The sequence below is a fragment of the Grus americana genome, chromosome 1 (assembly GCF_028858705.1).
Source record: "Grus americana isolate bGruAme1 chromosome 1, bGruAme1.mat, whole genome shotgun sequence".
Classification (NCBI taxonomy): domain Eukaryota; kingdom Metazoa; phylum Chordata; class Aves; order Gruiformes; family Gruidae; genus Grus; species Grus americana.
In genome coordinates, this window is record NC_072852.1 from 186754555 (window position 1) to 186782271 (window position 27717).

The window sequence follows — 27717 nt, forward strand, 5'->3', positions numbered from 1 at the left end:
CCCAGCTCAGCTGGAGATGCAGTGGATGAACCTACACAGAGAGCCGGTGCGAACCCTGCCCTGCCCAGGTACAGAAGAGTATCCCAGAGAGGGCCACGAGCCCCCTGCTCATGCCTGCAGGGAGCCAGCCCCACGGCCAGCAGCCCTTCAGCAGAGGGTGTCGGGCCGAGCGAAGCTCTCCCCCGCAGGGGCCCGGGGTGCGGGTCACAACCCGCTGCCTACGGCCCCGCCACACACACACGTGCGGCCCCGAGACGGGCAGCGGGCCCCGCCCCCAGAGCCGGCCCCGCCCCGCCTCCAGGCCCCGCCCCCCCGCGCACCGGCTGCAGCCAGTTCTCAGCGCAGGTTGCCGCATTTCCCTCCCTCCCGCCGGCCGTGCGCGGCCGCGGGTGACGTCAGAGCGCGCTCCGACCAATGAGCGGCCGAGTTATTTATAGCCGGGAGTTAAAGGCTCGGAGTTTGCCTAGCAACAGTCGGCAGAGGCTCCCGTGAGAACGGCTCCAGGCACCGCTCCAGTAACAAAGGGCGGCCGGGCCCCAGGCGCAGCGCGGCGGGACCGCGCCGGGGGCAGGGCGGAGGACAGGCCGGTGGCGGCCCCCGAGCGGGAGCCCTCGGCCCCGGGCAGCTCGACGCCCGTGCCGGCCACCGGGAGAAGGGCATGGCAGCAGAGGATGCCCCGGCTGCAGCCCGCGGGGGATGCGCCCGTTTGGCAGGGGTGGCTCGGGGCGGGATGCGCTTGGAGGAGAGTTAGTTTTAAAAAATTACATGAAAAGCACCCCGAAACACCCCACTTTTTTTTTTTTTGGGGGGGGGGGGTATGAAAGCCCCCAAAGAAATCCCGCTTTCTGCCCCAGCAGCGCCCCTCCCCCGCCGCATGGAGCCGGGATCAATCGTTTGGGGACTAGGGAGCCAGAAACGATGCCGTCATTCCCTCCCCGGCATCGATAGAGAAACGTGCGCATTCCTCCCCGCAGGAAGCCTTTGATCAATAAAACCACCAAAAAAAACCAAAAAAACACCCCACCAAACCAAACCCGTGCCTCCCCCTCCCTTCCCGGCCCCGCTATAAAAACGCGTCCGCGCACGGGTTAACCATCGCCCGCCGCATCCCGATATTGTTTACTGCTTTAAACATGAACAGGGTTTTATGCCCCAATCGGTACGTACCATCGCTTGCTCGATTTTGTTGTCGATAGCTACCACGCTTGCACCAGAGGAGCTGCAAGAGAAAAAGAAAGAGAGAAAAAAAAAATACAACATTAGCAGCGGCTGAATTATTTAAGAGACAAGAGACGCGGGCATTGGTAGCCAGTTGGCTGAGAAAGTCATCCTCACGCTGCCCTGCCGCTGCCGCCGCCTCACCGGGATGCTCCAATGCAGCAAAGCAACCTGTGAAGCCGCCCCGAACCCCCCGCCCGCAGCCGGATCAAATATCCCGACATTTTGCCCCCCAGCAGACCACAAAGATGGAGCTTAATTGCAGGCTGCGGCAGAAGCGCTCCGCGCCAGGGAGGGCAGCCCCTCCGGGGAGGAGAGGGAAGGCGAGGGAAGGCGAGGCGGGCGCCCGGTGCCGCCGCTGCGGCTCCCCCGGACAAAGGAGCCAGCCCGGCGTTCACCTGCCCCGCTACCGCCGCGCCAGCAGAGCCCCTCGGACACAACACTTATTTACCTACTGTCGAGCCTCAGGGATGAGTTGTCGGTGCCCAGCAAGGACGATAAGAAAGAAATTGAGAAGTGTCTTAGTTGATAAACTCCTAGATCCATTGCCACTGGTCTACAACATTGGGCATTCATGCAATCGCGGCCAGAAACGCTCCCCGGAGAAATCAGGTCTCCCTCTCTCCGGCCGTCTGCCTGTGTGCGAGCGCCGGGCTGCAGGGCAGCTCGGCAGGGCAGCTCCGCCGGGCGGCGGCGGCGGCGGGGCCGGGCGGCGGGACCCTGCGGGGCGCGGGGCTGCGCTCGGCCAGCTCCGAGGTCAGCGCTCCGCCGCGCCGCACAAAACCTGGCCATCCCGGCCCCCCCCATAATTTATGCGGCGCCGCCGCCGCCCATTGGCTGCCCCGCAGCCAGGGCCCCGCCCCCCGATCCGTCGCATCTCATTAGGAGCACTCCCCCCGCCGCGCAGCCCCCCGGGCCGGCAGCGCCCTGCCCGCCCCGCAGCGCCCACGAGGGACGGCTCCGCACGCGTGAGGGGGGACACACAGACTTTCCCACACACACACCACCCGTGAAACCCTGACACGCGGTGTGCCGGAGCGGGGCTCACCGTGCCGATTCCCACCCGCAAGAACGGAGGGGGAAATTAAAAATAATAATAATAGTAATAATAATAATTAAAGGAGCTGGGGAGCGGCGAGGAAGCCCAGCGCGGCCCGGCGGGCTGCCAGCCGCCGCCGGCGGGAGCTCGGCCGCGCCGCCGAGGGGCCGCCCGTTGCCGCGCCGACATCGCCACCTATTGGCATACGGCAGGGCCGGCCAGGCCGGGCCCCGCCGCACCCGGGGGTAGTCCCGCGGGGAAATGATTAGCCAGCTCCCACGGCTGTCCGCGTCCCCCGCGGGGCGAGATCCACCTGCCCGTACCACTGTCTCTGCCCGGACATTCGCGCGCTGCCCCTGGCCGACAAATTTTAGTCCCGGGGAACGAAACCCGTAGCTGCTAGCTCTGCCCACTTTGGCCGTGAAAGGCAGTAAAAGCAAAATACACACATACACACTGCAGATAAAATTGTTTCAGACTCCTACAGATCTGCTAAAGCAGCAACAATCCCTTCTTATCCCTTACACACGACTTATTAGCCCGTAAAACCATTTATTAAAAAAATTATTCAGCCATCAGATCATCCACAAAAAGCGCACACAGCACAAACCTGCAGATTTCTAGCAAGCCAGCTGATACTCTTCTACACTAACACGGAAAATGCCTATTGACTCATTTTTAGATTGTACCATACAGCATTTATGGTCTTAAAAGTTGCAGCACATGCACTCATAATTTAGAAAAAATTCTCCTCCCACCTAACTGTGGTGTATTTCTCAAACGTTATGCTCTTGTGTGTCACAGAACACAGCCACCCCAGCCACTGCCAGTCCAAGTGATCCTCTGTATCTACCAGTAACAGTTTAGAAGGAGACCCAAGGCTGAATTAGACTACTGCAAAATACTGCCACAACAAGCAGCCGACCTCCAAAACCACTGTCTTCTAGACCTGCACTTTCAACAGGCATTACATGACTTAAAGGCACAAAAATAAAGTCAAAAACCTCTTCAATCCTCTCTAGCAAACTTGTCCAAGAACTAGAAGTTACATACATGGCACAGGTGTTGCTCCCGAAGAAGCAGGAAAGCCAGGAGGCACGGAATAATCATCTTAAAGCTAAATTTAGCATTTGCGTATCTGCATCATCCTTCTTAGTTTATTTATGTTGTCCTAGTCTACTATTCTTTCATTCAATAATGCCAGCAGAGTAGTACAAACTAATCCTATTCACGAGAGAGGTCACATTTAAGAGTTCCCCGTAGCCGCTTTCCCGGTACCACATGATGCACATCCCGCAAGGGCAGAGCTCTCATCTCGCCCTTCGGGTATCTGGGGAAGTTGCACAGCATGATGGTTAACAGGCTGAAAATTAAAGGAAGTCAGAAAAAACCCTTGCCTGTATTGACTTGCAAATTTAATAGCAAGTAAATTGGAAGCAACACATTAAAACATGTGCATCAGGCTCCAGCTTCCAACCTCAAGACAAAAACCAGTAACCATATATTATGTGCACACTTCAACCAACCACTTTCTTTACAGAGGTTACTACACACGATGGTACTCATCGTAGTCACTGAGCAAGCGAGCCATTTAATAAGCAGGTCCAAAAGCACATCATCTGTACAGGAATCTGTATCAACTTCTGTTCTGGACTTCATCTAAATTAATGTTTTATGAAGGGTTGGGCTTGAAAATCAGTAACATCTCAAATGACTCCTTGTCAGGGCAGTTACTCAAGACTTTAGAATTAACAAAATTGCAGCTGGACACAAGCTCAGAGGCAATCTTGGTCCCCTGAAGCTCTTAATCAGAAAAGGGCAGATCAGGTGTAAAAAGCAAGAAGCCCTATCTCTGCTAATTAGGTCCTTATAAAGTAACTTGCTTAAGACAGCAAACTCACATGCCTGAACAGACATACCCTTGAAGTGCCTGCTTTGCTGTTGCAGGACAGACAGCAGACATCTGTTTGTATTTTCATTTGTACATGTAAAAATAAAATAATGTATGCATTCCAGGATGATTGTTGGTGCTGCCATAATGATAATTAAATGCCATCATTCCACTTATGACAGAAAAATATGATTCTTAGACTAAATTAACAATAAATAACATTGTCCTCTTCTAATCTGTATTAATATATCTTCATGAAGAAGAGATACAGATATGATCCTAAATCCAATTCCCATTGAACTCATTAACCATATTCCATTAACTTCAGTGGGCTTTTAGCAAATTCCTTCATTTATTTTTAGATGCCTACAAGACAAGTTATGATTCAACAGAAAGCTGTCAGCTGCATAAGTAGGACTGGGTATTAATACGCATGTTCTGCTTTGCCCACCCTATGAAAAAGCAAACCATAAGTCTCCCTTTATGGCTGAGAAAGCTCTGAGCTCGAGATCATCTAGAACATAAAACACATAAATACTATAAAATAAAACTACTTTCATCCCCAAAATTGGGAAGAGGGGAGCAGCATTCATCTCCAATGTTCTCGCCGCAACATCCTGTCATCTGCCTGACAAGGACAGAGCCTGAACACCATATTTAAAGGTTAAGGTTTTGCTGTTGCTTTTTTCAATATATATTATTTATTAATTAAAACAATCTATGGAATATCTAAGGCAAATAATCCTCCGAACAGCCCTTCCCCTTGCTTGTTCATCAATTTGGTCTCCCTTCCTGCCTCCTCCTCCATGACATTCAATATGCACTTCACTCAGATTATCTTGTTTTGACTCACTCACCCTCCCTTACAGCTGGAGAAGAGAGTCAAGATGACTAAGGTGTTACTCAAAACCTTGTAATCATCTCTAACACCTCATTAACAGACACTACACAATATCAGAGTGAATTCCGCCTGCAAAAGCTTACAATTTTACAATCCTGGGAGCAGAGGTGAGAAAGACTGCAGAATTCCTCATCTGTGCAAAGCCACTCTGGGTCTGCACGGGGCTGGACCGATTAACGCCCTGTTACATATGTAACGAGGGACATTTGTTTAGAGTTCCCTCACAGGGAGGATCACACGCTTTGGAAGCCTGCGTGTCTATGGAGCACGCCAGGTGTTCACAAACTGCATAAAGTAACAGAAAAAGACTTGAGAAGGGTTACTGAGAAACAACTGGGGCAGAATACAATATAGTGCTAAACAAGTAGCTCACCAGAGCCTTTGATCCTCAAATAAATTAACTGCTGAAGTTGAAACATATGCAGCAGTCAGATTTTTTAGCATGCTTCACCTTTTGTAGTGTTTCAGCTCTTAAACACTGTTTCTCCCACTAAATAATTTCCACTTGTCTCAATTTAATCATGCTAAGCACTTGAAAAAAGGGCTTTTCATCTTAAGCACATAATGAGGTAAGCTGCAGCACAGAATCATTTTATCTCTATGCAAATCTGGTTTGGCATATTTCTGTGTGTTAAAATTTTTTAAGTGAAAGAATTTTTATCTTTCAAGTACCTTGTCAATGTATGCTCCCTTTAGATGCCAACATTAAAAGCCCCAGAGAGGCATCTCCTGAACTTAAAACAAATCTCATCTTTTGACTATGTTGCAAAGAGCCCATACCAGAAACCATATTAGAAAACAGCAATTTCTGTCACAGCACACTTTCATCTTACACTATAAATGGGCTCAGATCCTGTGGACTTCAACTACAATTTTCAACTACAAAATAAAAGTGCTGAAAAGGTTAAAAAAGTTAATTACTTAAGAAAAGACCACAGTAATATAGATTCTACGTGACATCTAACTTTACATTTCACTTGGCATCTAAAAATGGTCAATAAATGGCAAAGTATTATTCTGCCTTAAAATTCATAAATTCAAGACTATCTGTGTATTGACAGCAAAACCCCGGTATCAAACTTAAGCAAAGTTGCTCCAAGCTAATAGCCTAAAGAGGAAACTCCGGCTGCAGTTGGCAACAAGGACTAAAGGATTATTTATTTCAATAGGCCATGACTTTTTTCTTACTCTCAGTAAAGGTACAAAATAGGCTGGAGAAGTTGCCCAATGAGTTTTCCCCACACACAGAGTAAATGATTATTTTTTAAAAGACTAAGGACAAAAAAAAAAAACCCCACATTCAGATAGTCTAAATAAAGATGACAAATCTCAGCCAACTTTCTTTTCCAGCTCCAAACTTGTAGCTAGGATCTTGGATTTAAAGAAACCAAGACATTGAGAACTTATTCCACAGCTCCAAAGGCTAACACATTTTATTTCTAGTTTGAGTTCCATAGATTTCAATTTACATACCGCTGCTAAACTGAGGAACCTCTTGCTAGTGGATACTACTCTATCAGTTTTCCTAAATGTGTGCTTTTCCTCCCCCAAAGTTATTTGCACCTATAATTTGGTTTGCTAGGAATTGGGTTTTAGTTCCATGAAAAACAGATAAAAGGGAAAGCTATGCAAGATACTAGAGAAACAAAGTGCTGTATTTGGGGTGTTTTGTTTTTTGTTTTTTCCAGATGTGCAAGCATAACTAAATAAATATTCAGCAGAATACATACACCCTACTGGGGTTCTGGAAATAACCTGACAGTATCTCTAATCACAATGCATACAGAGAAGTATCACGCTGTGCACTCAGCACAGGAGACAGAAGGCTGCATTTAAAAGCCAGAAGATAACCATGTAAGATCAAAAGACAAACAAGGAGCAGTTCTCACTATGTCCTCTGAGGATATCCTCTTTCTCTTTTACAGGCAACTAATTGCTAAGTCAACCTCAGTTGTTTTTAATGAGAATTATAACAATTCTATCAATTTTATTGTTGACAACATAAAACCTAAGGTCCATATCAAGTACCTGGATATAGACAAACACAGAGATAATCCACTTTTTACTGGTCAGAGAGAACTCTGCAAGGACATATGAGCCATCTTAAAGCAATTTTGATGCTTGTAAAGGGATGTGTGGCATCCCCTTTCCTGAGATCATCCATAGATGACCATCCAGCAATACGGTTGGGATGAAGGACCCTGTTCTGTGCACATCCATTGAGCTTCAAAGTCTCCTCGCAGAGCTAAGTGCGGTCTATCATAACTCAAAACCTGCAACTGCATCCAGATGCTACACCACCTAAATTTAAAAAGTTACACCTTTGCAGTAGTATCTAGTTTGGGAATCACAGGCTTCCCTAATTTCATATCCAAGCTTAAAATGAGTACGTGTAAAATATTTAACTTCATTAAAAGCGAAAGCTCTCCTCAGTATCCCATAAACTGCCCTTGACCAAGGACTGAAAGTGGGAAAAGATCCACCAACCGCGTTAGCATCCTGAAAGTTTTAAGTGAGACATCTGAGCTGGGAATTGATTTTCTTTCCTTCAGAAAGTTGTATACAACGTCACTATGCATGCTGTCACCATCCCCAGGATGGAAGGCAAGGAAAAAACGTTTATTGACATAAAGCAGCATTTGTAGAAAAGTGATAAAATGTTAGAATCTAAGTTTCACTATGCGAAGCATGAAGCTGAAATTCATTTTTCCTTTATGTGAAATTTGGTTGAAATAATTTTAGATTTAACTCATAAAAAGAGCATTCAATTCCCTGGTTTTATGTGTAGCTTTCATGTGCAATGCTTTTCTCAAAGCCAAGAAGAACACCTCGGAGTAAAAACCACTTACACTAGCATTTAATCTCACTTTTAACTGTACACAACAGATTTTTCAACCATGTACTCCAAAATTAAATGAAGAGGGGAGGAAAGAGAGTCACTGGAGCATTTCGAGTTACACCTAACATAACAAAAGAAACATAGCAAGTACAGGAAGTGGTTTGGCACAGTCACACAACCAGCATTTGGAAAGCTGAAGTTCTCTATATTAAACAGCATCTCTGACCCAGGGGGTCGACAACCCAGGAGGCACTCTGGGACAGCGGCTGACACCCACCAACCCCACCTCGATAGCACACTGGGATTTAGTCATCAAATTAAAAACCTGCCAGTTTAACCTGGAACTGAGAAGGGCCTTATTTTTTAAACTCTCAATATCTTCTATTTCCTTAAGGCTGTGGAGAGTCACACCAAGTCACATGAAGTACTACGTCTTACTGGTGCTAACTGTGGAAGGGGGGAATGGAGGACCCTAGGTCCATCCATTTCCCCTGTCCCCAGCCCCCTGTAGAGCCTATGCCCATTATGCTTTTTTTTAAAAAAAAAAAAAAACCCACTTAATCCTTTCCTTCCTCTTTTCCCACCTCTTCCCCTTTTTCTAATTGTTCCCCTTGAAACTATATTGAAAATCTTGGATCAGCTAATAATTTAGTCACACTCAAGAAATTATTTATATGGCTAACAGCTGGCCAACACTTCTCACTGAATATCATTTTCCCTTTGATGGCCACTTTTCAATTCAAGACTTGAAATTAAGCCTGTATTTCCCACAGAAGTACATCACACTAGAAGCCAGCTCAAAGTTTGCTAGGAACAAAGCCAAATCCCCTGCAATTAACCAGCATCGTCCTATGATCTTCAGGAAGTTTGGAATTAAGTTCCTTAATCCAGCTTCTACGGAAGTGATTATAAACAGTCAATGATGATCAAAGGCGAAAGTTACAGAAACAAAACGTAAGGTAAGACCACAGTGTGGGAATGGAGCACCCAGGACATGGAATCCAACCTGCCACAAATGAAGATGAAGGTCTGCCACTGCTCAGCTTTTGACATGGCAGATCACTCATTACCACCCTGTTGTGCAGAACCATTTTTAAGGGCATTCTGTTAAATAATAATAAAGCCTTACAACTGCAACTCTGTTACATGCATAGTAGAATAAAGACAATAAGGTTAGAGTTCAATGCCACTTTTCCTCCTTGGCAAATACACCAAGACATCAGATCTCTATCCAGTTGTCCATTTACACTCCTACAGTCTCAGTCTCTCTGCAATCACTGGCAAATGGCTTCAAACGTATTAGCAATATCAACCAAGAAGTAGGTGAATGGCTTTCAGAGTAACTCCCCTGGCTCTAATACATGCATATTACACAAATTTGTAATACTGTATTTCCTAATTTCTGAGTGGTCAAAACACTCTACTTCAGTAGTGCCTGAACCCACAGTTTATCATCTGACTTCCTAATAAATGTAGAGAAAATTCAAGACCTGTTCCATCCAAGCGTAAGTGCTATTTATCACACTGAATTCACTCTAATGTAGTTAAAGGTATTTTTATATGTCAATGGAAACTTTAATTTCTAGAAATCAAACCCCATATATCTCTGTCCATTCAGGAAGTGGGGGGGGGGGGGGAATTTCCAGAAACACGCGGGACTGTTTCTACCAGATTTATTGCACAGTGCAGTGTATCCCAAAATCTTGTTCCCCTTTATCAACCACCAAGCCAGGCATTTGCTGAACAATTTCCTGCCCAGCCTCTGCTTCCAGCTCCATGGAAATGAGGATATGAGAGGAATCCCATGCTTCACCTCAGTACAGCGTTGAGAAACAGGTACAGCTAGACCCTGGAGTGGGAAAGTACTCCCAGGGTTCTTGATCCAGGCATAGCTCCAGTGAATTGCGACACAACTCCTGCTGACTCACAATCACAGAAATCCCAACAGATTATCTCCATGTAAAAAACATTTAAGCTTTCCTTGCTGAAGGAAGAAATTGTAAAGCAATGCTGGTTTGAAACAGAAAGCAAGATACCTGACAATTACGTAAGACTACGAAATGACTGTACTTAAAAATTGCTTTTAAAAATACCTGAAGACAGATAGATATTTTAATCTGAGCTGATTGTGCCTTATGGCTTTAGAGATGTATTACCCACTTCAGCACAACACTTCTTTCCTGTAATCCTGCCACACTGCAAAGCAAAGAGAACAGTCAGAACACAGATGTGCCAGCTCAGCATATTTTGAGCATGTCCCTGGAGCATCTTCTAGGCCAGAGACTGCAAATGGCTGGCATAGGTCCATGTCACCTACAGAAGGCCTGTATATCCCGAAGTCCTGGTTGTCCTTCAAGTGGGATTCAGCCTTCCTCAGTATCCTACTGCTCCTCTCAAGGAACCCTGGGCAACAGAAAACCCTCATTTTCCACAGGACTGCATCTTCTAGCTTATAAACAGCAAGTACCTTGAGATTGTTGGGTCCATGGTGGCCACACTAGGCAGATACCACTGACATTTAGCCACCCTTGAGCCAGACATTCTGCAAACAGCAAAAGATATACTCTTAATCTTTTAATACACAACTTGCAAAGGAAAGATTACAGCATTATTTCATACTTGTTATCTGGGTAATCATCTTTATGCAGAGTTGGCTAAATTTATGAGTGGCATCCTGTTTATGAAGCAGTCCTGTCCACTCCCTAACACTGCTGATGCCTGCTTTCTGGTGGATATCCACCTAAAATATGTTTTGTTAGCTGTTCCAAGAGTCTGTTGTACAAAACAAGGTCTGAGCTCACGTGTGTGTGTACACACACACAGTGTCAGGCACCTAACGCTTCTTGAAAACAATTACCTCATCCTCCAGAAACCTGTCATTAGCATGACACCTTGAACCTCTGTGACTTAAAAAAAAATCAAAACTAAGCAAACACCCCCAAAAACCAAACAGAAGTCTGAGATGAGTAGCCCACTTAGTAATGCATGGAAGTCCCAAACAGCTCCCGGGTACGTTTCCTCATTCTTATGCAGGGTGTCAGACCAGAGGCCCAGTAGCTGCTCTTCTACAGCATCAACATGGTGAGCTGCCACGCTGCTGTCAAGTTATAGGAAGGAGAGAAAGCCCTTGCTGCAAGACAGGATTTAAAGATCCTCTTCCAGCTCCACTAGTGGAGCCGGGGAACTGCTGCTGCAGTGTCCCACCAAGCACAGAGGACAAGTCACCTCTTCCGAAAAAACAACTGAGGCAGCCTCCCCATGCAAGGAGGCACTGCCTGCTCCCACACAAGGTACAGAACAGGGGAATTCCTCTCTGACTCTTTCCAGCTACTACTAATTACTTAGAGGCCCTGGGCAGGTAGAAGGTAACATCAATCAGCAGTTCAAGTACAAGCAATCATGACAGCTATAAACAAAAATATTTGTAAGTGAATGTTTGAGTCACAGAGTAGCACTGGTGCAACTGAGACAGGCTCCTGCCTTGAATTAGTTTGCCCAAACCTGTTTTTCAGCCCTATTTCTGAAGAACTCAGCACTTTACAACAAGCTGTTGATAAACTGAAACAGATAGAAAAGAACCATTGAACCGATTCAGAGATTGGGGCTGGGGGAATTTACTGATAGACTGAAATATGTCAAAGGACTTGAAAGGATCCTTGAAATCCTCAGAAGGACTGAGACCTGATTTAATTAGAATGAACAGTTACCTTTAAATAGAGAAAATACTAGGTTTAAGGGGCTGTCAGATTTTTGTTTTAATTTGCTGTATTAGAGTGCATCTATTTAATATTTGTCTAATGATTAATTAAAGTCTGCCTTTTAAAAAACAGTAAGAAGGACTAGCTCATAAATATAGTGGGTTTTCTATCCCTTGATATAATCAAGTAGAGACTGGATGCCCTTCACTAAGGTATGCTTTAAACAACCTGAAGTTACTGAAGTTCAGATAGGGAAAACCTAAATATAATAGCACAAGACACAGAAGTTTGTGTCCCTTCCTTCAGTATTGTTCATGGCTTTTAACAAACTACAGCCTGCTTTAATGATCCCAAGAGGTAGCAGGTGCACCCAAGTACTCCCTTCTTCCAGCTGATGCTACAACCAAAGACTAAAGCATCTAACAGCCTGGGTTCCCCCCCCTCCCCCAGTCTCACATCATCTGCATTTCCATACTCCTTTTTGCAACTTGGTTGGAGGACATCACAATGCCATTCTTTCAGTTTGAATATGGAGAAAAGACAATGTACACTGATCTCAAGTGGATGCAACCGCCTGTCTGTGGTCTCGACTACAAGACAGGCAGGAGCTCCTGCATACCCGTAATCACCATTTCCAGCTGCTGAGCGCTAGACAGCTCCCCAACAGCTCACAGACATTAGGGATCACTTCTCCAAAGCATCAGTCCCTAAACTCTAGATCTTGGACTTCATTCTGGCAGCCAAACTTCAAAAGTATAATATTAAAGAGTAAAAGCCCTTCTCAGTACGCTGTAAGCTGCCCTTGACCAAGGACTGCAAGTGGGACAAGATCCACCAACTGTGTCAGTATCACGAAAGTTTTAAATGAGACACCTGACCTGGGAATCATTCTTCTGTCCTCCAGAAAGCCGCATACAATTGCGCTCACTCTCAAGACAGATTCTGTGTCTAACCTGGAGAAAGCCAAATCCTTCTTTGGATTTGGCCCATGCATTCAGTAGGGTCGGTTTTGGAAGGAAAATACAACCATATGCAACATTAGCCAAGAACAGCTGCAAGAGAGGTTAAAGTTTCTCCTCCTCTTGCAGTTTATGGTGACATGACAGCCTGCCAGCCTGAATTCACAGAAAAACAACTAGAGCAAAACCAGCATCTCTGCAAGAGAAACTAGATGAAACAAAAGCAAATGAGAAGTAAACAGGAAGTAGCTTGCTGAATAAGAATACAGGAGAAATCATCCAAATGTTCTGTATAGTGTTAACAGATGCAGATTTTGGTTTGAGTAGAGGTGCTATATCATGCTGCTATGTGTATCAGTAAAAAAAAAAAATCAGTTCTAGGAAAACCTCTTAATAATATAGAAAGGTTAAAGAAAATACCACATCTATTCCATCACTCTTTTTTCATTATACATTTTGTGGAATAGATTGGTTCCTGATAGGAAACAGTCTTCTCTATACTACCTTTCTTGTTCAGCATTATATGACACAGGTCAATGTTGTATACACACATTGATCAAGTATAACATACCTGTTGTCATTATATTGCAATTGCTATTATAAAAGATTTCCATTACACCGGTTCCTTAGGCAGTGAGATGAATTAATTTAGTATAATTTTTAACACTCATTTGAATGTTCAAGTGTGTTTTCAGAAACTGTTGATCACTGAAGAAATTAAAAGTGAGTTTTTTAAAAATATTTTCCAATGTATAAATTTACATTCTTAAAAGAGGCACCATTCACAGAGGAAAGCTATTCTCCACAGGCATTGCCACAAACATAACATGACAAGAATATCAAGTGAAATGTATTAATCTGTATTTGTCAAAATTTGTACGATAAGAGCAAGGGGGTTGCATTTTAAGGGTGTGGCATAACAAAAGCACCAGTTCAGAGATCAGAAGTTATGAAGAACACATTCTGTACTCCCTCCCACAGAAGGGTATTTGCCTTCTGTACACAGAGCAATAACTTTGCAACATGAAGACTCAGGGCATTTTTTCCCACCCCACTGTCAGGTATTTTTAACTCAGTAAAATAACTTGTCCCATTTACTGAGTTACTTGGTATTTCTTGTAACACTAGAAAGGAACCAGATCAAAACCATGTATTTCATATTTCACTGTTTATATGGAAAAGGAGCTTAATAAATGTAACTTGCAGAAGACTAAGCTGTATTTGACCATCTCCCCAAACATTTAACAGGAGTGATTAACTAAACTTTTCCTTGAACATATGACAAGACAGAAGATAGTATATATTATGTATGAAAAATATTTGAATTAGTACGAACTTGTTTGATAGTAAGTTTCAAATCATGTTAGAATTCTCATTTGTGGTTTAGCATTACATCACTTAAGATTTGGAATAACTGTAATAAATTTTTTTTGAAAAGAAGTACTGTAATGGCAAACATTTTATAATACGGATTATTTTAAATATTGCAGTAAAGATTTTTCAAGACTGTAGGTTTTCAGTGAATAAGCAAACCACTCTGCGTGACACAGTACTCTCAACCGGTATGATACACCAAGCTTGAAATAGTTTTAACAAGTGCCAAGCACCTTGATTTAGGAGAAGCATTTTTAAGTACTTGCTCAAACAAAATAGTGTAAGAAACCATAAAAAAAAGGAAGACAAGTAAATCAAGCATCTAAAAATTAAAAACTTTATAAATACCTCTTCAGATGCTGCTCCAGTTCCAAGAATAACACTTTCATGGTTATTTGGTTAGAGCCTTGTTTCTGGAGAAGTGTCACTTTCATTGATGTATCTATTTAGTACCTGCTGATTAGTTTCCCCCAGATGGAGGGTCAGAAGAAATACCAACTTGATCCTTAGCAGCCCTAAGATTAGCACTAGCATTCCACTATTAACCACAGGTCCTGAACTCTGCAGCACTTTCAAGAATCACAAAGCCTCGCCCGTTAAAGATTATCCACTTGCTTTTATTCAAAGTTTGCTGAGTTTAATAGTGGTTGGTCATGATCAACAAAAACAAGAAGGACGAACAGTGACGACACTACATATCCTGAGACCACATGGTGTTCTGTTACATAAAGCATCAAGAGAGATTAGAATCTTCACGATTAGGTTTTCAAATCTCAAACAAATGCATCTTCTTTCAGCAGTGCCAAATTCGCCAACTCTCAAGCTGATTCAGCCTGCTCCCACTTTTTGTAAAGCACATGTTAATTGCTACAGGTAGCTAATTCTGCTTGGACAAAGGCAGCCAAGTTGCACTGTTTCTCAAATCAAAGTTCCAGTGCTTAATGGCAACTGTAATTAGACACAGAACCAACAGTATCCAGTACGCCAAAAAATATTTCACACAGGCAGGCAAATCCCTCTCCCTGTCTGCTATTACAACAAGAACCGGTGGCAAGAGTTACAGACATGCATCTGGTTAGAGTCTTCTGCAGACCAGATAAAGATAACTCATCATGTGTCAATCCAAAATTCAATCAAATCTTGCATATTCTTCCTCACAGAAACACAGATCACCATAAGGAATTTTTGGTGCATTGTAGCACATCTATATCCTGTAACTACATGCCTACTTGTATAGGTATCATTACCCAACTTTGCTTCAATGTAAACACACTCCTTCCTCTATCATGGTGAACATTTTTCAGTGCAAGCAAAAGTTAACTGCCCACAGTATGCTGTAGAGAAGTGAGGAAAATTTACATTCCTAGTCTACACGCAAGCTGGAGAGCCAGAGATAACCCTTCACCATGGAAATAGGCAACTACTTGCAGTATGCGTGCAAGAACCTCCGCCACACAGGGGAGCGTGGGCATTTCCACCAGACCGAGACCATAAAAATGCAGAGACAAAACCAAAAAAAATCAAACCTCGCAAATGTTACTTGGGCTTACCACTGACTGCTAAAGCAATGTCAGATGTGTTTCCTCAAGCAGATTTGCCTTGTAAGACTATATAGAAAAGAAACAAACTGGAAGAGCCAAACAAGTTGGCTTAGAGCATGGCCATCTACTGCTAAGCTGCATTTCTGTTGCACCTTGCCACAGCACTGAAAAGGCGACTGATAGCAAGAGAAGGTGGTATTACATGATAAAAATCAAAGTCTGGCTTGGGGGAGGGAGGTGTAAAAACCTATCATTATTAGAACCAACAAATCTACCATCACACACAGGGACTATTTTGCTTAGGAGGTAGAAATGTAGCAAACAAAAAGAAATAATGCAATTTTTTTTTTTCTGGGCCTGAGGGGTGCAGTGGGATTAGTTCCCCATTTCCAGAGCCAAGAGGGAATTCAGATAATTTAAACTGGGCATCAGAGCTACTGTGAAGCAGTGCAGAGTATTTCTAAATGGTCTTCACAGAGCCTGGTACACCTCGCTTGTAAAGACAGAGCATCGTGTCGCTTTTAAAGCACACCAGGGAGATTGAAGCAGACAAGTTATTCTTTACAATATATGTTTCTCTCATTACATCAAGTCCATCTCCCTCAGCACAGCATGGAAACAGGTAACAGTCACGGCTCATTTGAGCATTCTCCTCACATCGAAAAGCCATGGAGGTGAGACCACTCAGATGGCGGAGCAGTTGTATCCCAGGGTCTTGGTCCTTGGAGAAGCAGCATACAGGTGTAACAGCCCTATGAGGAGGACACTTGCCCTGAAAGCAGAGCTACTCTTGAAAGCTTTAAGTGGAGATTAACATGGTACAACCGCGTATATAAAAAACGCAGGGGGGAATGATTTGTAGAAGGAAGCAGACTTTCGGCTTTTAAGGAACAGTCAGCTAAGAACAAAGGGAACAATAGTTGTTGATTGCTATAATTAAGATGAGAAAGTTTGACCCAATATTATTGAATAACTTTGATATTCAAGATGACATATTACTTACAGCAAGGAGTCTTGCTTAAAGAGCCAAAACATCAAGCTGACAAAAAGAAATGCTCAAAACCAATTCAAGAAAGCTGAACCAAGACAGAAATTATAATTTGAGTGGCATCCTTAAATATCTTTTCACAGTCAGAGACTTAGTACAATAATAATCCCTAATGAATCCTCCTGGTTACATTATCTTATATATCACATATCCTACAGCCTCCCTTGGCCATTCTATAAACTACACAGCTGACCCAAGGCAGTCAGGCTCAGCTGAGTGTGCATCCCACAGAACTGCATCAACAGAGCTGATGGCTTCGGATTTTAAACTGCCCTTCTCCTAACCCTCTTTAACATCCTCCTTGCCATCTCTGTTGCCTGTATTCCCCTCTGTAAAGCTGCACATCCTAGCTGACATCAGCTAGGAAGACAATCTTTCTCCAGAACTGTTGTGCATACGGTACATTCACTGGTCACAGGTGTTTTCCAGGATGCCTAAAACAACGAATACACATTGAAGTATGTTGGAGTGGGAAAGGGATGGAAGTGGTGACCTTAACCTTTCCCACAGACAGTCTTTACTTTCTCTTTTCCTATTCCAAGAGCTCCATCATGCTAGAGGCTGCGTCAAGACAGTTAAAAACAAGGTCCAGCAAGTTGTGCACACCTGACCAATACATCACTCAGTTCCAACGCTGCTCTGATTTAAATCTGGGTTTCCTTTATAGCCAGAAGGATCATTAAATGTTAAATTACATGGCAGGGGGATCAATTTCCTAAGAGACACAGATCTGAGCACTGAATATAATTTATTAAAGATAAATAACTAACTGTACTATCAACTCATGCCCGCACACAAGTAAAAAAGATACGCAAAACCAGTTATCTTTCCAGCATCCTCCTCACAAGTTTACACTAAAATCCTTGTAATTTGCTCTGCTTATTAAAAGGAGTCCTGTCAGAGTCAGTCTGAAAGGCAAATATATATATACACACACATGCATGTATGATGCAGGACTACGGAATATACTCAGCTGCTTTATTCTGCAGAGAAGCAAGGACACTGCTGGGCCCACAAAGAGAAGCCATAGGTAGCTCCATCTCTGGTAACAATGATTGCCTTTCCTCATGCTTCAGCCCCAATTCTGGTGATACTTTACAGTAAGGCAACACTCACAGGCTTCATTTGATGCTAATTCTCCAATTATGCCCAGTAAAATGATTTCTATACCACAGATCTAAAAGCACATAATTCCAACTCGTGACCTTTTTATTTGGGGGTTTTGTGCCCCAGAGGAATCTTATCAGTTCCATTTATCACCTTCATGAAAAACAGGAAAGGATTTGCTTTGTCAGTTAGCAGACTGAAATCAAATTAAATGTTAAAACATAACTACTGCAGAGGCAGCTATTCCAATAAGCACATGATTCTTCTCGTAAGCATTCCCATGAATTTGCCAATTCTGGTTGCAATGCAATCAAGTAATTAGAAGTATTGTTCAGTTATGTGAAGGTCAACAACTTACAGGTAATAGAAACCACAGAAATTGTAAGTCAACTGGATTAACTAAGTGATGGAACATTTTTACTGCTTTGAAAAATAGCCTCTAGCTGCAACTGAAAAATGCCTGAAGTGCAAGGATCTTCTTTCTTCTCCTGTCACATTCAAGAATTCAGCACCAAGCTATGCTTTCCTTCCTTTGTCCTGAACCATTCTGGCTGTTATATAAAGTGACAGATTGTGCACAGATGAATTATCACTGTGGGTACACTAGGATGTCAGATACGGGTAAGTTTTAGCATTTAATGAAACAAAAACCAACAAGATTTCATGCATGATGGCATCAGGGTACCTAGGTTCCCCCCCATAGTTCTTATGCCCAAAAGGGAGGAGGGAGCATATTTTGAGATACTTAACTTGCAGTACTCCCTGACAGTTTTGCTTTAAAAAAAAAAACGTTACCCCAAGTTTAGATTTAACCTGGTAAATGAATGAATCTGGCATCCAGCCAACAGAATTTACTGTTTATGTCAGTCTGAGTGAAGTGCAGCACTTGAGCATGAATTCCTGAGTATGTCACACATCACTGAGTTAGCTGCCATACCTTCATGGGGTAAACATTTAGCAGGTTCATTTTCCGCATACTATAGAGGACTTCAGAGACAGCTTGAATAATTCAGACTTTATCATAGGAAGAAGAAAGCAAAGCACAAGCCAACCTTGAGACTACAGACGTAAAAAGCCCTATGGTAACAATGTCAATTTTGATGTGATGCAACAAACTAAGAATAAATTTAAAATTTTGATGTGCTACAAGTGCTTGACAAAGCAGAAAATATACCAGACAAACATTCAAGCTTTTCTGGAAGCTTTAAAGTTACAAACATGCAATCCTTAAGATATTTAAGAGTTAAAAAAATTAGTAAAATAGTGATCTGAGATTCATAAGCCACCAGTACTCAGGACCTCTAAAGTTTGTTTTGTGATTACAGCACAATCTCCAGGACTACTACTTTAGGGGTTCAAAAACAGCAAAAAACATTTATATGAAGTCACAGTGCTTATTGTTACAGGAGACGCTCCAGATACCACTTGCCTCATAACTTATGAGGGTTTTAATGCTTTGTTCCCCCCCCCATCTTAAATCAATCTTTATGGAGTACTTTGGCACAAAGTGTTTTGCAAGGCTGCTAGTAAGTGACAGCAGCACACAAACCCCAAATCTGACTTCAGAAAACATTCATTAGAACTCATCAGTGAGGAAAGGCATGCTGGATTATCAAAGGAAATAAAACCGACAACAAGAAGAGGTAAAAAGAACAAAAAGCCATACAAAGAAATCTGCACCATAATGAAAACCAAAGCACTGAAGTGAAAGACAAGTGCGTGGATGCCAAGTTGGGAAGCATCTCATTCCCAAATGCTAGCAGCAGAAGTCACTGCTGTACCTTTGTTATCCTCATAATTTGAACAGATGTAATGAAGTTCTGTTAGAGAAGACAGCTTTATTTCAGTCTATCAACAACTGAAAAGAGAAATGTGCCTTTAGGTATTAACATTCTAATTGAACATCTGAGGAATATTCTTATACATCCTTCATAGTCAAGCGATACGTAAGGTAAGGCTTTCAGATACACAAAGATAAGCTTTACGATTGCACAGAATTAGCCTGTTATTTTACACTTAATTTTTATTTTCATCTATAAAAAAAAAATCCTCCCTGTGTGAAAGATCAGGAAACACATATAGGAAAGATCTTACTGGGTCTGAAACACCCACGTAGCCCAGGAGCCACCTCTAGGCACGGCCAGAGGCAGAGGCCCAGGGGAGAACCCAAAAAGGCAGGCAGATAAACACAACCTTCCTACAATATCCTCCTACCTGTCAGCAACCAGCAGCTTGAGGAGTTCCTGCACAAGAAGGAATAACTTACTGTTTAATAACTCAAGGGAATTTTCTTCCAAGAACTGGTCCAGTTGTTTTCTTTTAAAGAAATTACTTATATCACAGTTCTGGGACTTTGTAAAACTCCTGTTGGTTACTTCTGAGTTAATTACCCAGGGAAGAGACAGTTTTCAAACTACCAAAATATGAAGCATCAACCACCCTGGCTGCTAAAGAGATATGAATTTGAATCTCTAGAGCAGGCCTGATTTAAAAACACACGTAAGGAACACTTGGAAGGCACCACAAGCATGAAGAAGCAGCTACAGGGAGTCAGCCTTCTCCAAGAACCACAGTGAGTCATCTGCAAGTGAATGCTTTACATTCCACTAACTGGAAGTCACCGAACTTCTAGCATTTGATCATACAGAAGAACAAATGTCCTCAAAGCTTATTCAAGCTGTGGAACTATGTTAGTATTGGGACAAAGAAACATGTTTAAAAAAATTGAGTAAAATATCTTGGGTAGAAGTAGTAATTATGAACATTGGTACTGAATGTGTATTGCCAATGAGAATATTTACAGGTTATTGCTGTTTATGGAGATCAGTAAAATCAGATTAAGCCTATAGGAGACAAGCCGAATATCTCTTCTACAGGTAAGGCATCTCTTTACCCTGGCTATGCTATGTTATCCTAGTCTAAAGCAAGTGTTCCTTTCCTTCACTGTAGCACCTGTGAAATCCAAACCAGCAGAATCTCTGATTAACAAGGAGCCTGATTAACATGGACTGACACAGCACAATAACAGCAGCTCAGCATTTTTTTGCTGCAAGGGATTGTCAATTTATTTTGCATGTTACATCAGCTGAATACAAAATTAGCAATGAAGGATTTACACACATTCAGCTAGACTGGAGGGGAAGGAACCACATACACATCCCCACATGCATTTGGTTGCATTGAAGTTTTCTTTACCTATGCATGCAAGAGAAAAAAACTTGGGAGGACTATGAAGCCAGTCTCATAATCCATGAAATGGAACCTCACAGTTAAGGGTAAATTAATTTCAACAGACAAATGCAGCACGAAGTGGGACTCACAAGCCTTCCTATTGAGGAGGGCCATCCAAAACCTTCACAGAACAATTCCAAAACAAATCTGCATCCTGCCCAAACCTCCAAACAGTCTCATCACTGGATGCGGGCTAACAGGAACCAGTTACAGCTAATATGGGAACTTTATGAGACTAAATTACAGCTGACATTCCTTGGGCATTTGGTGACATCCATATTAAAGGAGTAAGTTAAAGATTTACAACAATGTACTTCTAACCATTACCAAGATAGGAAGAGTTTTTAACTCTACAGCTCTCTTCCCTCAGGTTTTTCCTTTCTTTCAGATTCCAGAGAGCAGCCTACACTCAAGCAGCAGTTCAGGCCCAAAAAAGCTTTGGACTCCATGAGGCTAGTGTCTTATTTTTAAGAAGTCAACCTGTTTCAAAAAGGAGACAAATAGTAGAACAATGCAGCATCACCTGTGAGACACTACACAAGCACAAATTCATACAGGAATAACCATACCCCTTTGGTTTTGCGAGCACAGCAGTTGCAACACGACCTTCGATGCTCTAAAGCAAGCTGTGGACACCAGAGAGACTAGGTTTCTCCACCATGCCCAATATTTTCCCATGGAGGGAGCAACACTTTGCTATCCTATTTCTCTTATTCATTTGGGCCAGACACTCTGCAAGGTGAGATCTAGCTAAAAAGCTATTCTCTGATGTTTAAACCAGAATAAAGCCCTCCAGGAACCCACTGCAAGGCCACTCCACCAGGCCTGAGCACTTGGCTCCTGGACCATGGGGTATTGCAGCAGGAACTCTCACGAGCAGCGCAATGCAGGCACTGGGCACGCTGAAGGAAGAAGGGTGTAACTCCCTGCTGAAACTGAAACTTCAGGGTCCAACAAGTATTTTGTGCATAATCCATTCTCACATAAATAACTTCACGGTGTTGCGAAACCTACTCAAATATGGTTCTGTGAACATATACAAGTGCATAAAGAGGTTTGACAGGAAAATAGCAACAAGAAATTAACACTGCAGGTAGCAAACTAAATACTTTACCATTTTAAGCCACAGATTCTGTAAGTTTTTTTTCCCTGCAATGCATCCCATCAGTGGCCCACTATGAATGATTAAGCAACATTAGTTCAAGTGTCAACAATACCCTAACATTAAGCGTTAGTTTCTTTAGCAGGCATTAGAAGACAGCACTTACCCTATACGTTGTTATTTTTACTGTGAACACTTAATCCTTGCACAGCTCTCATGCTGCATCTATGCTGGTATTCTTCTAAATTGAATGTGTTTGGTAATGTTTATTTCAGAAAAGACTGAAAGTCACAACCTTCAATTTTCTTATCTGGCTATGTAACAACAGCAAGCAATTCTGAAATTAGCTGCTTCTGACTAAGCATTTTTCTTCAGAGACCTTCTGACTATTTTCATTTCTTCCCTTATCAGTAAGGAGCACAGAACTGACAACACTGCAGATGTGCTGAAATGCCCCTCTTTCAAATCAGAAATTGTGACTTCTGTTCCACAACCAGTAATTATCAGTCATTTTCCTGAAATTAATTGCTCTAATCAGGTAAGTAAAAGTGATGGAGGTTATTTGGGAGACCAAAATAGAGGTTTGGAAGAGTATTACTGTATCTCTCAGAGGAAGAGAGATAATTTTTATATACATGGTATTAATAAAGCATGAGAAGTGTATTTATAATGAAATTAAATATTAGGTAACAGATTCATAGGAAAACCATCTAACTACAGATTTGGAAACTAGAAAAAAAAACAGATCAGTGAACTAAAAAAAGATAACAATAAGAAGAATAGAAAAGAAATAAAAAGGCAAGTGGAAGCAGGGAAGGAACAGGGAGAAAGAGTAGTCGGAAAAAATAGCAAGGACAGAAAGGCATTACTGAGAGAAGGGTCAGGAACTGCATGAGGGAGTGAAGAGGATAAAGAAATTATGGGCTAAAAATATCCAGAAGAAAGGTAACAGCAGATGGGGAGGTTTTTTGGTACATTTAATACAACATCTGAAAACCAGAAAGAATATTTCTGGAAATTGCCGATTTTTCTGGGAAAAGAAATATAGGAAAGAAAGGATTAAGAAACTAAATCTACAGCAAGCAGCTGCCAAAGCCCTGCAATTTCCCTTGGCAGATCAGCACTCTGATTCATTACCCAATGCCATGACATCATTGTCTTATGATGACAGCTTTTCCAAAAGAGGAAACAAGGAAAAATAAAAAGAAGTTTCAGACTCTCAATCTCTCTTTTCTAAGTGAGCAGAAACATCCAGCCTACGACAACTCCTCTCTCCTGACTACCAAATACAACGTACTAGAGAAACACTTCATCTTAAGGTACCAGAAGTAAAACAATTGTTAGCCAAGATATGTATGTGGCTCAGCTTACCCCACAGGAAAGGGTTAAGGTGGCAATGCTAGGGTAGCTCATTCCAAAATAACTCAGCCCCAAATCATGCTGCCCTGCATTTTGTAGCCATGCACAAAAGCCTCTCCACCGTGCAATTTCTCCTGCCAGGAGCACTGCAGTTCACAACAGCAGCCCTTGCTTTCACCAGTACAGCGGCTGCTTTTCAGTAGATGTGGCTTAAATGGTGCAGTGATTAGAAGCAAAAAGCCAACCTACACCTGTCTTTCTAGGATCACAACCGATTGGGTCACAACAAGCACAAGGATTTTTAAGAGCAAGGCACTCTGTGTGAGCTCTGAACACCACAGTGCTATTTTCACTCCTCTTCAGAGCACAGGGAGGAAAGAAAAGAGAGTGAGCAGGCATTTGAGTGGGGAGGACAGACACACACAAAACTAGTTTATTGACCTATCTGCATTCCAGCTGTAGTTAATAATGGCTAACACTTCATATTATTCACTGAAAAATGTATCAGAAGCAGTAAGGATGATGGGTTCTAAGTGTATTCCAAGAAGTTTCTGTACTTCTGGCTTCTGAATATCAATTTATCAAGTTATAAGAACCAAGACTTCTTGTTTCTAAGGTGCCTGAAAAAAAAATAAAAAAAAAATCAAGGTTTATTACTTTCTCCTTCAGTGAACAGTTCAATATCCCATTAAACATTTGTGGTGATCCCTATTGGTACATACATACTGAGTCAAGTCCAAAGATGTAAGTAATCTGCTCAGGCATTCACGGCAACAGGCTTTCCATTGACAAAGGCTGAACTTTCCACGTTTTAGTAAAAGGCATGAACACAGCTAACGACACAAAGTTAAATAACATTCTTTTCCTCTCACTCCATTACAGATATTCCACTACTGTATTTCACAAAGGGCTCCAACTAATTGCCATGAAAGGTTCTCCTACTTCATCCTGCCCACATGTTCTTGCCTTCTCATTTGTATTGGATCTGATGGAAACAAAAATTACCACCTGCTACACCATGTGAACAATATAAAAGTGAGGGCAGAAACCAGCGACTGGCAGAGGGGAGAAGAGTGAGAATATATAAATATTATTCATTCTAGGCTGCTTTCCCCTTCCTTACACACACACACCAACTCCCCTATCAGCATAAACTCTTCCAGGAAACACCAGACAGGACATGCTACCACGAAAAAGCAAATGTGATTTTTTTTTTTTTGCTATTATTGTCTATCTGGATGTTTTGTTGTTGTTTTTTTGTGGTGTGGATTGTTGGGTTTGGGTTTATTTTTGGGGGGGGGGGAGGGAGGTAGGGAATAAAAAAAAACAGATAAGGAAGAAAATATTCAGGCCATTTTCCTGGCTAATCATCTTTTCCAATGATACCCATCATTGCAGTAGGATTTCCCTTTCCCAGTCTACAGCTAAGCATATAGCATGTCTGATTAAAGATTCATTGCATACTGCCAAGTGGAAGGCATGCTCAGTAAATACAAACAGACTGATATATTTACCTGTGTCAGAAGTTTATCAGAACAGTTGAAGAACCACATTCCAAAGAAGATAAGCAGGCAGGCAGAAATGACAGCAAGAAAGAGAAAAAAGCTAAATTATAATCAAAGCTATCATATTAAGAGATACACAACAGCAAGTACAATTAACATGAAGTCTGTTGCTGCCAGGTTACTTGAGAAGTGACTGAATCATCTGTGCCTAGGAGCAAAGAGGTATTGACACAGATATAGCATTATCCAATTATTTTATTCAAAAAAAATATGGTTAAGCCATGGATTTGTCACCTGTGACACTGTCTGGTCCATTCAAAGGAGCCCTTCAAGATAAGCACATGGTTAAAAAGAAAAGAGCCTGCTTGCAATCTTACTGAAAGTAATTCACATACTGAATATCAAGAGGTGCTTCCCAAAGCTCACTTTAGTGTGGACAAGGTTAGATGTGTAGAGGGTAGTACTCAGCCTAAGCCCCACTGTCCCTGCCTTTCCACTAATCACAGAAGCAGTCCAACACAATTAATCTCCTGCACTAAAGTTAGCCTTTATAAATACCATCCCCTTCTTATAAAGCAGTTTCTCCAGTGACCAGCATAAGCCAAACTCTAAAAGGGAAGCTCATAAAACAAACCAACCACAAACAAAAAAACAAATTCAGTGGACTAAGAGAATCCTAGTAGCTAAAAGCCATTATGCATGGCGCCTAATGGCACGCTGACTTCGCAAGGTTACTCAAGCTGGTGTCCCTTATTGTGAAGCAGCTTAATAGCACCTTTTTTGTTCCTCTGCTTCCTTCTCCTGGCTTCTGAGCCCATCTACCCCTCCTGTATTCTTTTTTCTGTCCCTTCTGGTCCTTTTCCCTTTGGTTTAGTAGACTGGCACATAGTAAGCCTTCCAGGTGTTCTTCTCCCACCCAGAAGACACAGTTAGCAATCAAGTTCTAAGCACAAGCAAAGTGCAAGAAGATGGATAGAGGATGAGAGCAGTGGATATCAAGCACGTGTAATTCATCTGAGCTACGGCTCTCCGTAGAGAATGGAGAAAAATTGTTTTTTCTAACATACCACACTAAGGAAAGCTGAGATCCACAGCACATAAAAAAAAAGATCAGTGTGGCACCTTTAACAAAACAAAAGGTAACAGGGAGAAAAAAACCCCAACAAAATCAATCATTATATATTATCCTAAACTGCACAGACTAACTCTAAAACCATTTTAGGTTCAGATATTTTTACATTCAGCTTAATGGATCCAAAAAAGTGCTCAAAATCTAGCAACTCCCATTGCTCTCAAGAATAGCTGTTCAACTGCACAGCAAGTTATCTGAAGAAACTGGAATATTATAGTCTTAATTCTGTTTTATCACTTGTCTCTATTTTCTTGCCAACCTGAATTAAGAAAAAATTACATAGTTTTCAGTCTCAAATTGCTGATTATGCTCATGCCTAAAAGAAAGGTTTTACTAGAATTAAAAGGTATTCCACACAGCACATTTTGTTTTTTAAAACAAGTGGTTACTCACACTGACTTGAGACCCCCTTCATTCACCAATTCGGTGGCTGCTTTTTTTCTTAAAGGCCCCTGTTGTATAATAGCTCAGCTGCCCATAAAACACTCATACATCTCCTCCATACAACCACCACAAAAGATAAACCATCCATTTTTGCTACAAACACTCCTCTAAATGCACAAAACCCAATTTTTTCTGGTTTTCTTATTCTTTACTTCTGCATCAACTTAATTTTATAGCAAGATGAAACTACCACTGATATCAGCACTAGAAATAGGCTCCTAAAAAAGCAATGCAACTTTAAAAAAAACCCCCAAACAAGCAAAACTATTTTTTGACAATGTACATAACATTTGAGGAAAAACAAAGAGGTCATGCCTGTTCTTAAAGTTCCCATACAGCACGCTGCACACAAAAATATGAATCAGAAGTGCACTACGGTTGCGTAAACAGAAAGTCCCCGGTCTCGCTGCTCAACATCATCCATACCGACCCTGCCCCTGGGGGGCTCCCTATATGCGGCATTAACTTTTGCAGTCATGCTAAGACAGAAAAGCCTCCCTGTTCACAACTGGGAACCTGAACAAGAAAGATATAAAGTGTAAGTACAGGTATAGACCACTTGCCATTTTTCTCCCAAACATCATGGGATTCTATGATTAACAATTCTATGATCATACAATTTGGGAGTTATTCATCCACAACAATAGTTAAGGATGCCTTGAAAGTACCATACCTGAGTGACCTCTGTTCCAATACACTACATTACTCACACCGCAGCCTCAGCTGAACATAACCCAGCCTTAGCAGCTTTGAAGCTTTTTCTGCCTTTCCTTCCTTTGATGCTTCCCTCCTGTTGCGGTGTGTGGGCTTGAGGAGACAGCCACTCCTCTGGTCAGAGATACACAGTTGGCTTGCAGAAGTCAGGCAAGCCCCTAATGATGACTTCTCCCTAGAAGTTTGGCTCTAAACATCTTCCAAGTTAAAAGCCGAATAGAAATGAAATTTAAATAACCAGGACTCTGCAGAATCAATCCATAAGGTGGCAAAATAATCATCACCATACTTAAGTGCAAAATAGCCAGATTTGGTGCCAGGAAAAACAAACTCAATTCTATTAGCTACTTCCATCAACCCCCATAGAAGCCCATATATAAGGTCAGTATAAAGCTCCCCCTAACTTACTGTCAGTAACATTTCACGAATGTCATATCTGAATGTAGCACAGTTTACATCCTTGTAAATGACAGCAGAGCATCACTGTTCCTTCCCCTGACCCGCTACTCGCCACTAAATTTAACTGCTGTTGGTCAATGCGGATACAGCTGTGTGACTACCAGTACGTGCAGACAAGTTATTCTTGACCAAAGGTGTTGTGGTTTTCACTGGCTA

The 27717-nt window shown here is 42.3% G+C and overlaps 1 protein-coding gene across 5 annotated transcripts in view; it reads right to left on the reverse strand.

The window, feature by feature from the left end:
* The window catches only part of TSC22D1 (TSC22 domain family member 1), a 96696-nt gene that overhangs the window by 1487 nt on the left and 67492 nt on the right, over positions 1-27717 (reverse strand). For 2 of the 5 annotated variants that reach the window (XM_054813972.1, XM_054813968.1), the window contains one exon: positions 1168-1219. In XM_054813972.1, the coding sequence (XP_054669947.1) occupies positions 1168-1219 (52 nt within the window). Of the gene's footprint in view, positions 1-1167; positions 1220-1669; positions 2013-14267; positions 14395-27717 lie in introns of those variants that run through there. The other 3 variants (XM_054813993.1, XM_054813984.1, XM_054813998.1) reach the window with 3 other exon arrangements.